Consider the following 15,273-nt stretch of genomic DNA (forward strand, 5'->3'; position numbering starts at 1 on the left):
GAATATGCTGAATGAAATAAAAAGCTAACAAATCTAACAGAACATCAGTTTTCACTTAGTATTTATGCTGTGGGACTCATCATTTGATAATGCTGAGATAAAAAAAAATTAAGATTGAAAACAATTTGGTGCTTATGTAGAAAACAAGAATGTAAGGAGTTAAACTTGATAAATGAGTATTGCAGGGGAATTTAAAATTATTTGTAGACTTAAACAGAGCTCTGCATACTGGAGACTTGGTGAGATTTTTTTCTGAAGTCAGATTGTCAAAAACAGTCCTGTTCTGGGTTTTCTGCACCTTCCTTAGGAGCCTTCAAGAGCCACCATCTGTGGTAGGATGCTGTACACGCCCTACACGTGATTCAGACCCCTTCTGCCCACACTCTTAGTGTCACCTATTGCATGAACTTCACTGCTTCCAGCCCAGTTATTGAATTCATTGGATTGAATGACAACATTGAAATACATAAAGCTAGCAGCAGAACTTAGAATTACTTGTGAAAATCTTTGCTGAAGAAGCCATACAAAGAATGAAAACAAACAAGCAAGTAAATCACTGACATTTTCAACTTGAAAACTGTCAACCAACCAAAGGTTTGATTGAATTTGGAAGGTGACATCATTGATGAAAAATCAACTTTCCAAATGTAAGTTAGTATTTTTGCCAAAATTTTTCATTTTCAAAGTCGAACATTTTATTCACCCATGCCTCCAGTTATGCTATGTATTCTTGAGCACCATCTACTGGTGCTGCATTATTAATTATCTATTTATGAATATATGAATCACTTCTCTAATAAAATTAATTAGAATCATATACTCTTTCCAAGTATATTTAAAATGCAGAAGACAGAACATAGACTATTATTTATTAAATTAATCTTTCCTCTTAATAACAGAGAGAAAACTAATACTGGTAAAATTCACTTAGAATCTGAAATTAATAGAGAAATGCGCTGATTTTCAATGGTTTGTAACATCCTGGACCAGAAAATATGAGCAACTCCATGATTTTTTTTTCCCAATTTTCATTTGTTCTCAATCAGTTGGAACAACAAAGCATTTTTCTTCTCTTCTTACGTAGGAATTTAGTGAATTTTATAATACCTGTAATATGGCCAGCATCTTCCATTTTATTTTCTTGCTTCACACCAAATTACACAATATTTCTCCTGAAGTGGTCACACCAGCTTTGGATTTAACATTTTTCCTGACTTGGAGCTGGGAAATACAGCTTGGTGCTCTGCAGAATACGTAATGCAGAGTAGAAAGTCTACTCCTGCCAAAGGGGATTTTGAAGGGCCTTGCACATCCGCAAGAAGTGGGATATGGGAAACTGACCAATGGCATTTCTGCATAAGCCAAGAGGCTCAGTGTAATAGCCCCTCAACTCTTACCTGTAAATTGAGTCTATAACAATAGTTTCCTTTCTTGTGTACATAGAAGGACATATCTAAGTGTGACTCTGGAGTCAGTTAAACACAATAATGTTGATAATAATGAATAAAGTCTTTGTTGAAAACTATTTTAAGATTTTTTTTTTTAATGTGTGCCTTCAGTATTGGAAATAGACTGTCTTATTTGCTTAATGGAATGACACTGCAAGCTGCAACAGTGACCTTTACTTGAAGAGTCCCCCTAAGGAAGAATGGTGATTGAGTTAGAGAACAGTCTGTTCTCCAAAGCCACTTGCTTTAAAATGTGGCCTTCCTTTTCAAATTTGCACCAAAACTGTCAGTGATAATTCCAATTCCAACTGTGTTGAATTTTGTGCTATGTTCACTAAAATCTGGACTGAAATCATCTATCTGCTGTCACCAAGATACCAAAGATCTCAAAGTGCTTCTGCAGATTTGGGGGAAAAAAACCCAACTAAACAAGCCCTTTAATTTATTCCATCCAACATATTAAACTGGGTAAGCCTCATTTTTCTCATCAATACAGAAATTACTTAAAAACATTACTTTCCTCCCTCTTTCCTAGTTTGGATCAAGCCCAACCTTGCTGAAACAATTGCATTGAGTCTAGAAAGCAGCACTATAAATTTAGCATTCACTATGTTGTGCCTATCCCTACAACACTACTACTGAGCGACATAACACTTCTTTCAGTGCCTTGATACACTCTTTGTAGTACAGATGGCACCACGTGTACCATGCAGGGCTGACAGCCCTCCCATGAAACTGTGGGATTGCATTATTCCTAGGTTTTAACAGAGGTACTCAAAAAAGATTGATCTACTCAATATTTCCACATTATGAGCATAGGTTCACTTTACATCTGCCCTTCAGCCTGTAACTTATGAATAAATGTACACACAAAACAGGATCATTCCAAACACAAGTCACCTGCATGCCCAAATTAAACAAACATACTGTCACATTTCAACCTATTTATATTTTGCAGACTTAAGCATATCTTGACTCTCACTTCTAGACTATCAAAATAACATTTTTCTTTTATGTCAAATCAAATGCTTCATGACATCTGACAACCATTTTTTTTTTCAAAATGGCCTCAATTCCAGTAGAAAAACACCTGCAAGTGGATCGTTGATATTTGTGTATTTAAAAAAATGGTGTAGCTTACTTCATGATTTAGTTCCAGTCATTAAAACCAGAATTGTTCAAGTCTAATTGCACCAATCTTGTAAAGAAATCTTAACAGTGCTCTGTGCTGCCATCCCATCCCACCCTGTCCCATCGCTTCCCACCCCTCTGCTCCTCAGCTGCCACAGTTAACCTAGGCATGACTTGTGCAACTTGCACCCTTTCCCTCACTTTGTGGATGAGAGGCTAAGGAGTCTTTGATCCCAGATTCCTCTCCAGCATTGTCATGTCTTCACAAAATTGAAAAGTTCAAGTTAATCATTGGGTTGGAATACCTAAGAGATGTCTAAAGACAATTGCTTCCCATACACTGTGCATTCATTATTTTTTTGTTTTCCACTCACAATTAAAGGAGCTACAACTTGCCAGTGCCATAGAAAACAGGTAAAAGAGTTCATTCAAGTTGTTTTCTTTGGCGACTTACCTTACAGTTCTTCATTTGATGTAAAGGAGATGAAAAAGTTTAAATACTGCTTTGTATGTACACCTTTGATTTATTCTTCCTATACCACCCTGCTAATGAACAGAACTTCCCTTTAAGTACTTCAAGCAACATGACGATCACACACAGATAGTCAAATATGAGAGAATTTGATTACCTCTACACCAGTAACAGTTCAGTTTTCATTGCATTGCATTTGCTGGGCATAGATGCTGAACACCTCTCATATTTTCCTTCCTTTGGGTAGATATTTTTTGTTTTATTTCTTCGACAGGGATATAAGGGATTTATGGGTGTAAAAGCTGGCAGGGATGTGGTTTACAGCTTATACCTATGGAAAATACAGTAAAAAGCTATAACCATCTTTTGGTTTACTTTGGTTGAAAGTGGATTGTGACCAGCAATGCCTCTGACCAGAATTTGTGCAGCATGTAATTGTAATCATAAAAGCTCTGTGTTACTGGAACTCAAACCTTGCAGGGGCTAGAACACGACTGTAGGGGAGAAAACTGTTCGCTTTAAGGACTGATTGATTTGGATGTTGTCCAGAAATTTAAACTTTCATTTCATCGGGATAGGAGGTCGTGTCCATAATCACACAGCCATATTTCATATAAACTTTGTAGGCGTGGAGAGGCCTTATTGTCCCACGAACTCAGCAGGGCCTTGTGCTCTCTGCAGAATGGCAGCAGTGGGAGCACATGGCAGCCAGGCTGAGAGCTGCTGACTGACAGCAGCATTTATTAAAATGTCATCTCCTAATTTTCACGCTGGATATCTGTTGTCGTGCAGACTGCTCCGATATCTCACGGCAGCGGAAAAACCAGAGGACAACCCAACCCGACCTGGGGAGCAGGAGGGACTCAGCGGGAGGGAAGGGAAAAGAAACACACCCAACCATACCAAGATATAGCAAAATTTAAAACAAAAGAAAAGAAAAGAAGGGGTGCCTGGCTTGTGGCAAAGCTTTTATCATGAACCTCCCCCGTCTGACACCACCCGCCGCTGACGGTGCCACTTCAGCCGCTGTCGCCCCGCAAACTCCGCTCTCAGCCGGGGCAGCGCCGCTCCCGCACTGGGCACCGCGCCGGGCGAGCCCCGCCGCCTCTCCATCCTTCCCGTGCGGAGAGGGCGGCCGGCGGCAGCCGAGGGAATGGATGCGGCTGCGATCGGGCAGAGCCTTATCTCTGGCGGGGAACAAACACGGCGTTAATTGCAGCCGCGCCGAGAAAATTGCTATTGTTTCTAGTCAGAGGCGGACGGCGGTTTGAGAGGGTTTATCCCGGGAGCCCTGTATCAGTTGATCTGCATCGCGCGGCCGAGCCGACAGCTCCTGGGGCTGCGGCGAGAGGGAGGTTGTGCTTTGGAAGAAAAAAAAAAAACCAAACAAGAGGAAGGAGATCAAGTGCGAGCTTCCCGCCCCGGCGTCCCCGTTTCCCTCGCTCCCCGCCCGCGGGTTTTTCTGACGCCGGGGCGCAGCCGGCCCCAGCGCTGGGAACGGCGGCCAGGGAAACGCGCCGGGGGCAGCGAGCGGCGCTCCCGGGACGCGCCGGGCGCGGGTGACGCGCGCAGGCACCGCGGGCCCGCCTGCCCGGGGGGCGCCGCGCACACGCGCGGACGCGCGCGGACACGCGCGGAGCGGGGCGCAGGCGCGCGCGCACGCACAGGCTGCCCCCACCCCCAGCGGGCGGCCGGGGGCGCGCGGGGGGCGCGCACATGCGCGCACTCACGGCCCGGCTCCCACGGAGGCGGGCGGGCTCCGCACGCGCGGGCGCGCACACGGACGGGCGCGCGCGCACGCCCAGGCAGAGCCACACGCAGCGGCAGAGACGCGCTCCCGCTGCCGCCGTGCTCCCGGCGCGCCCGGCGATCGCACCGCTCCCCGACATCGCAGCCGAGGACCCCCCGCCGCTGTCCGGCCATTAGTGCCTGAGGGGGGAGGAGGAGGGAGGAAGGAGGAATAGTCTATTAGTAATAACAACAACAACAACAACAAAACCCACCAACAAATCCGCACTAGCGCCTTAGTCCTTCTCTCAGACCGTCGACTGCCTGGCATCGCCGTGCATCGGGCTGCTGTGCTGAGACTTTGTTTCAAGTAAAAAAAAAACCAAAAAAAACCAACAAAAAACCAAACAAAAAAACCTTCGCTTGCTCAGCCACTTCCATTTTTTCCCCTGCAGTCTCGCTGGTTTGAGGTGGTTGTTTTTTGGGTTGGTTTTTTTTTTTCTTTTTCCCTTTTTTTTTTTTTTTTTTTTTTCTGTTTTCTTTCCCTTCATGTGGTTGGATTTGGTGGATCTGGAGCCAAAGCTGATTTTTTTCCTCGGTGGGGTGTGCGTGCAGCGCGCGGGGATTTTCTCTCTGCGTTTTTTATCTTCTGCTGTTTTTTAAATCTTGGTTTTGAACCTGAGCCGGGAAAAATGGGAAACGGTGCTTCCGTCAGAAGGGGAATCTCTCCATCACTGTTGTTGGGACGTGTGCCTGTGGTGCTAGTGTTTTAGAGAAATAGCCTGACAGCTTTCGGAGTGGAAGGTAAGGGCGCCCGGGGCATTTCCATTTCCCATTTCCAGGGATTACGACTGGAGAGCTTTTAGCTTGGGATTCCGGGGAGGAGGCGGCGGAGGAGGGGGACAGGCTGTTGCTGAAGGATAGAGAGAGAGACAGCACATACGAAATGATCTCCGCATTTACTTCAGCGCTGCAGTTTAAAAGTTAGACAAGTCCGTCTTGCGACAGGTCTGCTTCCCTGAGAGTAATTTCCAGCGAGACCGAGAAAACCTGAGGTTTGTGCACGATTGGGGTAATTTGTATGGGGGGGTGGGGGGAATTGTTAGGTTAATAGGAAGTTAAAATAAGAGAAGTCAGTGGGTCTTCTGTTGGGGGAAAAAAAATAAATGGAGTGATGGCGCCGTCTATGTTCGGCTAAACTACAGTGTCACCTAGAAAATCAGTTCGGAGAATATCCAAACTAAATGCCCGTTTCTTTTCAGCAGAAGAGGATTCTCCCCCTTCCCAAATAGGCAACCTTAAGCCTCTGTGGCCATTCTTTAACTCCCTCCTCCATGGAAAAGAAGTATCTTTTTTATCTGAGAGTCTTAATCCTTCCAACGAGCAGGTTCACTCTGCATCTAGCAATGCTGCAAACTAACTGAATGCTGCCGGCACACTCGGTTCGTGTGTGTGTGTGCATGTGTGCGTGTGTAATGCACACAGAGAGAGAGGATTAAAGACAGTGTTCTGTTTCAGTAGCCGTGCATGAACAAATACACAGCTAAAATGCGGGCTATTTGATTACATTTCTTCATAGGAAACAGCCTACCACTGCAGAGGTCTTTATTTTTCTAGTGCAGATATTACATAGGATGTAAAAAGTCAGAGGCTTTTTTCCTTTTCAAACAGAAAAGCAAATAAGCTCCCTTTCTACTTTCCAGATTATAAAATTAATCCTTTTTCATGGGTGGAATTCTTAATTTAGACACTTATTGTCACATTGGCTTTCAACGCCTACACCATCCTGAATAACACTGCGCAGAACTGCATTGCCTGCAAAGTGCTTCAGCAAAGGGGAAATTGTTTCCAGAATTCCCAATAAGTTTCTCTTTTTTAAAAGCTTAAATGCTGTACCAGCCCTGTTTGGAGAAGGAGAACCATATTATTCATTGAGACGGATGCTCAGAAAGGAGAAAATCTGACCATGTGGATAGACCCAGCAGCAGCTCTGCTTTTTTTTTTTTTTTCCTTTTTAAACCTCTGCTATAAAGAGGGTTAGAGTTGGTACTGCTTTTTGCCCATTTCAGGATTCAGAGTTTGCATTATAATCTAGGAGATACGAAAATCTCTTCAAGGGAGCTTAATCTGGTGACTTGCTGTGTGTTACGCAATGGGAAACAGAAGATGCCTTGCTGTTTGGTGAGGAGATGAAAAGCTATGCAAAGACACACATCAAAACTCAGTAACGGTGCCGATTGTATGTGTGCCTCTGCTTACAGAGCAACACTGGAAGAGACTGCAATCTAGAGAGTTTTGAAATTAGGTTGGTATCACTTTTTTCTGCTTGCATTTAAGAGCAGAAGGTGAAAAACTACTCATTTGTAAGAGATAAGCAACTTTTCAAAGGTTTATGCTGAAAACCTTCAGCCTGAAATTTTTTGGATATCATTATGGAGGTAAATACAGCCCAGGTTTGCTGTAATAACCTAGGCCACTGTCAAAAGAACAGAGCATGTGGAGACTGTGAGGGTTGGCAGGTGCAGTAAAATGTCTTTAATTGAAGATACTAGAAGAGAAAATGTAATATTTTCTTTCATTGTTCAAGTGCACGGCTGCAAAACACAGGAGCTAATGAGACAGTACAAGTAATTCGTAATAAGAGGGCAATTGCAGTCCAATAGGTGCAGAGATCCTGCTGTAGCCCAGCCAGTTATACAGAGCTACTGATTGTAATACTAATACTGTGATCCATTTTATATATCCTTAGAGGCTGAAGCACATTGAAATTATTATCTTAAAAAGCTGGCATTTAGTGGTCATGTCAGACCAGCAAAAGTTATATCCATCTGTCTTTGTTTCTTTCTTCAGTAGTGTCAAAATTTTATTAATCTCAGTATTTTCTGCCTCTTTAGAGACCTCTGTATACCAGGCAGCCAGAGTGAAGACATGTAGGCATATGGGAGATAATGTTCCATTTGTAACAAATACTAATTGGTGCCTTTTAAATTATAGCTATAATAATTCAGTTACTTCTCAGACTTAAGAGAAAAATCATATATAAAAAATCTACCAGCTTTCTTTTTCGATTCTGGTGAAATTCTGCGTGTGCATATCATATATGCACATACATAACTATAGCAGATTAATTATTTACTTTTTGAATGAATGAATAAATAAATAAAAAAATAATTTTCTCTTCTCTTGGTCTGTCAGGTAAGGCATCTAGGTTTTTACTTAAGCTGAGCAGTTCTAGTCCACGCCATGATGATTAAATCCTAGAGAGGAGAGGACATTCCTATTAATAATCTAATAGATGTTGAGTTTTGTCTGTGAAAGACGTGTCTGTGGGGATGGCCACGTGATGGCGCTGTGCACACAGCGGCAACTCCGGCCCTTGCGTTATAAAATAAAAATTACCTGCCCTTCTTTCTGAAAGGGGCTCTAACTGCAAGCTTGAAAACAGCTGGCTCGAATATTGGAAGGAGTTTGGTTTTCTATGCGTGAAGAATTCTACTTGCATTTTTATTTCATTTCATCTCCTGCAGGCCAAATGACATAGGATGAAGGCTGTTCGTAATTTGCTGATTTATATATTTTCCACCTATCTACTGGTTATGTTTGGATTTAATGCTGCCCAAGACTTCTGGTGTTCCACGTTGGTGAAAGGGGTCATTTATGGATCGTATTCTGTAAGTGAAATGTTTCCTAAAAACTTCACAAACTGCACTTGGACGCTGGAAAATCCAGATCCAACCAAATATAGTATTTACCTGAAATTTTCCAAAAAGGACTTCAGCTGCTCCAACTTTTCCCTCTTGGCTTATCAGTTTGATCATTTTTCTCATGAAAAAATAAAGGATCTTTTAAAAAATAACCATTCTATAATGCAGCTCTGCAACTCCAAGAATGCTTTTGTATTTCTGCAGTATGATAAGAATTTTATTCAGATACGTCGTGTCTATCCTACCAACTTCCCAGGATTACACAAAAAAGAAGACGACCAAAAATCCTTCTTTGAATTTTTGGTGTTGAACAAGGTGAGCCCAAGCCAGTTTGGGTGCCATGTGTTATGCACTTGGTTGGAGAGCTGCTTGAAATCTGAAAATGGGAAAACCGAGTCCTGTGGGATCATGTATACAAAATGCACCTGCCCTCAGCATTTGGGAGAATGGGGAATAGACGACCAGTCCCTGGTGTTGCTCAATAACGTGGTGCTGCCCCTCAACGAGCAGACGGAAGGCTGCCTGACCCAGGAGCTGCAAACCACCCAGGTCTGCAATCTCACCAGAGAAGCCAAGCGGCCACCAAAAGAAGGTAGGTGCTTCTTGGAGGGGGGGCTGAATGCCATGCCAGTGTCCAAGTCCTGCTGCCGGCTGTCTTTAATACTCACATTCGTTTCAGTTGCTCTCCACTCTGACTCTCCTCTAGATGAGGCGAAAGGGCTGGAGAAGATGCACACTCCCTTAAAGGCAGGGAAGGCTGCATTTTCATTTCCATACTGACCTAACCTACAGCATAGAGTTCTGCTCCTCACAAGTAGGATCCACCTGTATAAAGGCCTCACTTGCAGTAATACCCACAGGTGGTGAGCCAGAAATCAGTCTCCCCCTCACCACCTCTTTACAGCAACCACCTAACTGCAAAACCTTGGCCTTCTTGATATGATCCCTCGACTTTGCAAGGAAAACATTTCCAAAGGCATTCAGGCAACCTGATCAAAAGACCAAGAGATTTACCATGTTCAGGACACCTGGTCCCTGGACCAGACCTCAGCAACCTGCAAACAAACCAAGAGCAAATGCAATTCCTTAGGGTGAAGCCTCTGCCTGAGATGCCTGGAGAGGCGAGGCACTGCGCAGGCAGGACATGCTGGTTTAACCTCCTGAGAGCTCTGTGAGGGGGCCACTGGCTGCTCCTGCACCCATTCTCTGGGCAGTCTGAGCTCCTGGAGATGAAGGCTCAGAATCTCCTCGCTGTATTAGCGAGGAGGGGGTTGCGATGTGCCATTCCCAGCAGCTGCTCCAGTCCCAGCAGCTGCTTCATGTCCCTGCTGGGAAAAGGGGAGGGGGGTGCTGTGGAGGGGTGGGAAGGCAGGGGTCCAGCAGTTAGCATGGCAGCCTTCCACCTAGTCCCTCTGCTACATACCTCCCGTTTTAGCCTGACATTTTGGGGAGGTTGGGGTGCAAGAGCAATTTTTAGAAGGACTTCGAGGGGTTGTGAGGCAGGGAAAGCGTGGGTGGAACATAGATGGGGGCTCTGGATGCAGGCTCTTGGCGAGGGGGTCCTTCAGAGCTGCCATGCGGGCATGGAGGGAGGGGGAGGATAAATCATCGAGCCTGGGGTATTGCATTTTAATGCAGGAAATGTTCCCTTCTCTCCTTGTTTTTTGCATGGCCACAAAGCTCTCAGTCTGTGGCGAGGCAGTGCCAAGCTCCCAGCCCCCCTAATAGAAGTTGCTTTGTGGAGGAATGTAACATTGACACGTTGTTAGGAGAGGATTTTCTTTAAGGGCAGCCAAGCCCCAGTGCTGTGGGAGAAGAAAAGCTGAACTTGCTCCAGCTGCCGCGCTGCCAGCGGCCAAGGGCAGGGCCGGGGGAGGGGAAGGCTGGCGAGTGGGACGCTCGGAGCGTCCTGTGGCTCCGCGCTCTCCCGCCACCCAGCAGCGCGGGATCAGAACGCTTCTGAGGGACGGGGGAGGCACGGCTGCCCCAAAAACCTCCTAGAGAAGCTCGATCAGTGGCAGGGATGGTATTTAACATCGTTTAGAGCTAATCAGTGCCCGGGGAGGCGGAGGCAGCCTCGGCCGCAGCAGGCGGAGCCGGGCGGGAGCCGCGGGGGCCGCAGAGCGGGGGGGAGGCTCTGCTGCCGCCCCTTCGGCCCCTTCGGCCCCCGCCGTGTGAGTCAGGGGCGGCACGGCGGAGCCCCCGGCGGAGGACGCGGAGCGGAACGCTGCGCGCAGGAAGCGCGGCCGCGGTGCGAGGCCGTGAGGGGAGGCGCGGCCATCCCTCCCCCTGCCTCCCTCGGCCGGGGAGGGCCAGCACAGAGGGGGCCTCACGTCTTTCCCCAAAATACACTAAATTCCGGGGGAAGGAATGTATCCAGGTTTAAACATCTGTTTCAGGAATATCCTTAGTTGAAAGGACAGAGAAAGCTTAGGGCAAGCATTTCTTTATTTTTTTTTTCCCTTCCCTTAAATTTTAAAAGGTGTTTCCGGCATGTTTTGCCTCCAATTTCGGACATGTTTTAATTCTTTTAAAACACCTACTCTTGGGTTTTCCTGCATAGGAACTTGAGAAATGGCATTGTTAGAGAGGGTGGAAATTTCATTTGGTAGGTGAAAGGTTTGATTTGCTTGTTTTTCCACTCTATTAAGTGGGTCCAGTTTTGTATTCATGAAAATTTTTACAGTATTAGAATTACTTCAACATTTTATTTAATTGCTTTAATGCACTTTGAAATTGTTCATTAGATTTTTACTCAAAATTACAATCGGTTTGCAAATTAAGCCTCACAGTACTTCTCAGTTAGAACTAAGCTTTTTGTTTTCTACTCAGTGTCAAAAGCAATTTCCCCTTTCCTCAGAAGGCTAAAAATCTGCACTAGAGGTGTGTTGAGTCTTTTTTTTTTCTGTAGATACAGTCACATTCATTAGGCACATCAGTCAGGTGTGTTAAAAGCTGGTTTGTGGTTCAGATCAAGGCCTTACTGAGGGGTCAAAACATAGAATATTCTTCCTACAAACGTGATGCAGTTCATCACTTCTGTCAGCAAACATGAAGGCAAGAAATACTGATTTTGTTTCACAAACAATCTAGTTCAAGTTAGATTGGCATGGATAGCATAAATAAGGTCGACCAATAACTAAGATATGGTTTTTAGGGTTCATAGTAGCAACTGGAAGTACAGTTTTGCTAGTGTAAGTTGTGTTTTAAAGGAAATGGAGTTTACGATTGAGAGAGTGCTCTAGATTTGTGGTTTATGAATTTGTGCATTATTTTGAGATTTTGTACTGACATTGCCTAGAAGTGACTTTTGGAAAGGAATTGCAAGGACCTGACAGCTTTCTAAGTATTATGCAAACCTTCCCATCCATCAGATTTTCTTTCATCAAGCTTGACTGTGTGAAGTGTAAAATCTTTTCCCAAAACTATTTCCAGTCCCATTTTAGAAGCCTTATGTAAATAGAGAGCATTTTGATTAGAGCCAACTGTTTCTATTTTGAACCTCTGAAGATTTTTACAATTTCGAATATGATAAATGGCTTCGGAAAACGGATGAAAGTCGGTATTTTTCCTTTTTAAGAAGTGTTGCATTTTACAAAAGACGTGACAAGTATACAATGGATCATTGTGTTTCTAAATGTGCTGAAGTATTGAACAATGAAAGGATCTAGGTCAAAAAAGTAGAAGCTGTAACTGTTGGGTTTTAATAAAATGGTTTGGAAATACATGGTTTATTCAGCATTTCTTCTGTAGGAAGATCATCCTTGGTGTCATTGATTAAAGCAGTGTTGGAAATGGCTACCATTTCACTTAAACCTAGTTTCCCTGGGTCTAGATCTTTTTCTCTGGCCTTACATTTGAGATGGTTACCCTGGATCAAAGCACTGGCAAATAGAGCTCAATTAATACTTTGGTGGGGTCCTAAACTTAAGGGCTGTGGGGAATGTGGGGAATTTGTCCTCTTGATCTTCAGTGCTGTGACTGAAGCATGTCATGAAGTTTCTCTGTCAATAAGACAGGGACCAGTTCCAAGTCTAGTAGACATGTAAAGACTTTGCCTGTAGGCAGTCCAAGAGAGAATCCAAAAATCTTTTTTCTTATTGTGGCCATAATATTATTGTGAGGTATTGTAACAATTACTTAGACAGAAACTATAGAGAGTTCCCTGTTGTGTTTGCTGCCAAATCTGACAGGGTTCCTCCTGAAGGAATGGAAATAATTCTTTGTCCTGTTACTTACATCCAAGAGAAGAAGAGAAGGGATGTTCACATTTATTAAATCTCAGCATTTGGAGGCTTAATCTTGTATCTCGTATTCAGATGGTCTAAAATAATTTTAGTAGGGATATTTTATTATGCTAGAAAGGTGGCATTGGTCTACTTTCTCAGGAATTCTAAGAGCTCACTGTGTACCAGCATCTCAGTATTCAGCAAATAATATTTTTTCCCAATTTCAAATCTGACAACAACATGGAGATCTTAACAGAGAATTTACTGTAATAGATGTGTCTTTAGTAATTTATGTCACACTGTTAAATAATAGTAAGATGTAGGATGTGGACAATTTTGTAGAACTTTCTTGACATGTATGCATTCATCTACTTGCCATTCCATGAATGCCCACTTCCTGTTGCACACATTTGAGATGAATTCATAATATTCATCACATACCCAGAGGTCACTAGCTCAATAAATAGGCTGGACATCCCTAGTCAGAAAGTCATAGTCAGTAATACCATGTCATAGAATGGCTTCATCACAGGATTAAAACTGTTAAATCGGTGAAGGATTTGTCTAGTAAGATCAAAAATTACAAAATGGAGTCTAACAACCATATACTTCCACAGGAATATTTAATATTTAGTGAGCAACAACTACTTGAGACTAAAGTAAAATTTAGAAAATCAAAATAAAACAGTTGTCCAAAATATTGAGTACAGTAACATACTTGAAAGAGGCTTAATAATTTTTATGTCCTTCTGCTTGCAGTGGCCCTTTTATTCATGAGTTCAAGGGGATAAAGGAGGATGAGCACTAAGGGAAAAACACACTTTTGAATTTTGTGTGAAGAGTATTTTTCATTATGTTTTACAAAATATTGTTTAAAAACTTTAAACTGATATACTGAAATAGGTGGTTGTCATGCAGGTTATGAGCAGTTTTAAGCAGTTTTATTAATACACTGGAAAAAGCAGTTTGATCTCAGTGAAAATCTGCACTATAGAGAAAAATAATTTCACTTAAAATAATTTTATCTTTTAGCTAAATATAGTTCCAACTAAAATGCTAATGGCCATCATAGAAACATAAATAGAATGAGTTAAAGAGATCGTGTTTTTAAGTCTGGTTCCCCGTGGAAGGACATATTTTAAAATCTCCTATGGATTGCCATGTGCTACATAATATGCCCTATTTTGACTTACTTTGCTAGAAGAAAATTATCACCCCAAAACTTTTTATTTCTACTACATGTTTGAGTCATTCTGAACCACTCGTTATAGGGTGCTTTATCACAGTCATGTGAGTTTGATTTCAAATTCTTTTTTGAAGCAGTGCACTGTAGAAAAAACATTAATGATCAGCATCTCTTTTAATCAATAAGCCTTACTTTTGTTTTAAATTATTATATGTGATTATCACTAATGACTATACTTTGGTTTGTGCTATATTGATTATTTCCACCTGATTTACTTCAGTAAACTATGAAGGTTCTTGTTTTGATGTAAAGTTTTGAAGTTTGTGTGCAAGTGTAATCATCACTTCATGTATGTGTATAGAATTCAGTGGGATTTGGATCAATCCATAAATGAATTGTCTGATCCTTTGAAAAAGGAAAATACCCAGACCATTTCCTTCACTATACAAAAAAGCCTATATAAATGGCTTTGCTTTCATTTATTTAAATACTTTATTGGTATAAGCAAATGCCCTTCTCTCTCCAGGTGGTAATTTCTTTGGTATCACAGTTTCTATCAGTATTTTGTTCAGCACTTCTCACACACTAATGAGATGGTATATTATTTTTTGGGAAAAATCAGCTGGCTTGTCTAATGTTTGCCTTAGTAAGGATCACAGGTGTTCTGTATAGGATTTGAATAGCAGTTTTTTATCAACTCACTGCTTGTTTAAAACATTCATGGCTTCAGCTGAATCGTATGTTATAACCCAAACGAGGATTTTAGTTTCTCAACTTTTTACTTTTGCTTGAATTAAACCTCTGTATACATTATTGCCCTCAGATATTGGAAGACCTGCTCTCAACTGGGCATAAATGTTGCTACAAACTTCTACTCTGAGAAACACAGGACATAAATAAAAATCAGTGATAAAGAATGGGTAAGGTATAGAAACAAGCCAGGTGTTCAGAATGAAGTCAATACAAGTATCCAAATTAGGAACAGAATTCAAGAAAACTGTCTTGCTGCTACCTCCAGTGAACAAGTGCTTTGCCATCAGGTATTTCACACCAGTCATGCCTTGTTTGTTGGCCTTTCTTGTACCAGTAAGCTATGCCTTTTGTCTTCAGATTTTTCCAATTACTCTTTGAGTGGAAAAGGTCCGCAATATGTTTATTGTATTTTGGACCTTGCCCTCTGATTTTCATCTGCCTTTGACAGATGTGGAAGTGTTCCAGTCTAGAACAGCCATTAGCAAAAGTTGATGTAGATTCTGCTTACACAGTGAGATTTCAGTTGCTAAGTCTTAGTGACATGACATGGAATTATATTATGACATAATGCAGGTATTCCATTTTTTATTTTTATGAAGTTGTTTTTACCTATGTTTATTTC

At 42.5% G+C, this 15,273-nt stretch overlaps 1 protein-coding gene across 1 annotated transcript in view; it reads left to right on the forward strand.

Annotated features, from left to right (window-relative positions):
• Positions 1 to 5,182: 5,182 nt before the first annotated feature.
• The window catches only part of ADGRB3 (adhesion G protein-coupled receptor B3), a 446,784-nt gene continuing 436,693 nt past the window's right edge, over positions 5,183 to 15,273 (forward strand). Inside the window, exons 1-2 of the mRNA XM_066314980.1 lie at positions 5,183 to 5,583; positions 8,307 to 9,075. Coding sequence (XP_066171077.1) covers positions 8,322 to 9,075 — 754 coding nt within the window. The 5' untranslated portion in view covers positions 5,183 to 5,583; positions 8,307 to 8,321. The remainder of the gene's footprint in view (positions 5,584 to 8,306; positions 9,076 to 15,273) is intronic.

This window comes from Sylvia atricapilla, chromosome 3 (genome assembly GCF_009819655.1).
Source record: "Sylvia atricapilla isolate bSylAtr1 chromosome 3, bSylAtr1.pri, whole genome shotgun sequence".
Classification (NCBI taxonomy): domain Eukaryota; kingdom Metazoa; phylum Chordata; class Aves; order Passeriformes; family Sylviidae; genus Sylvia; species Sylvia atricapilla.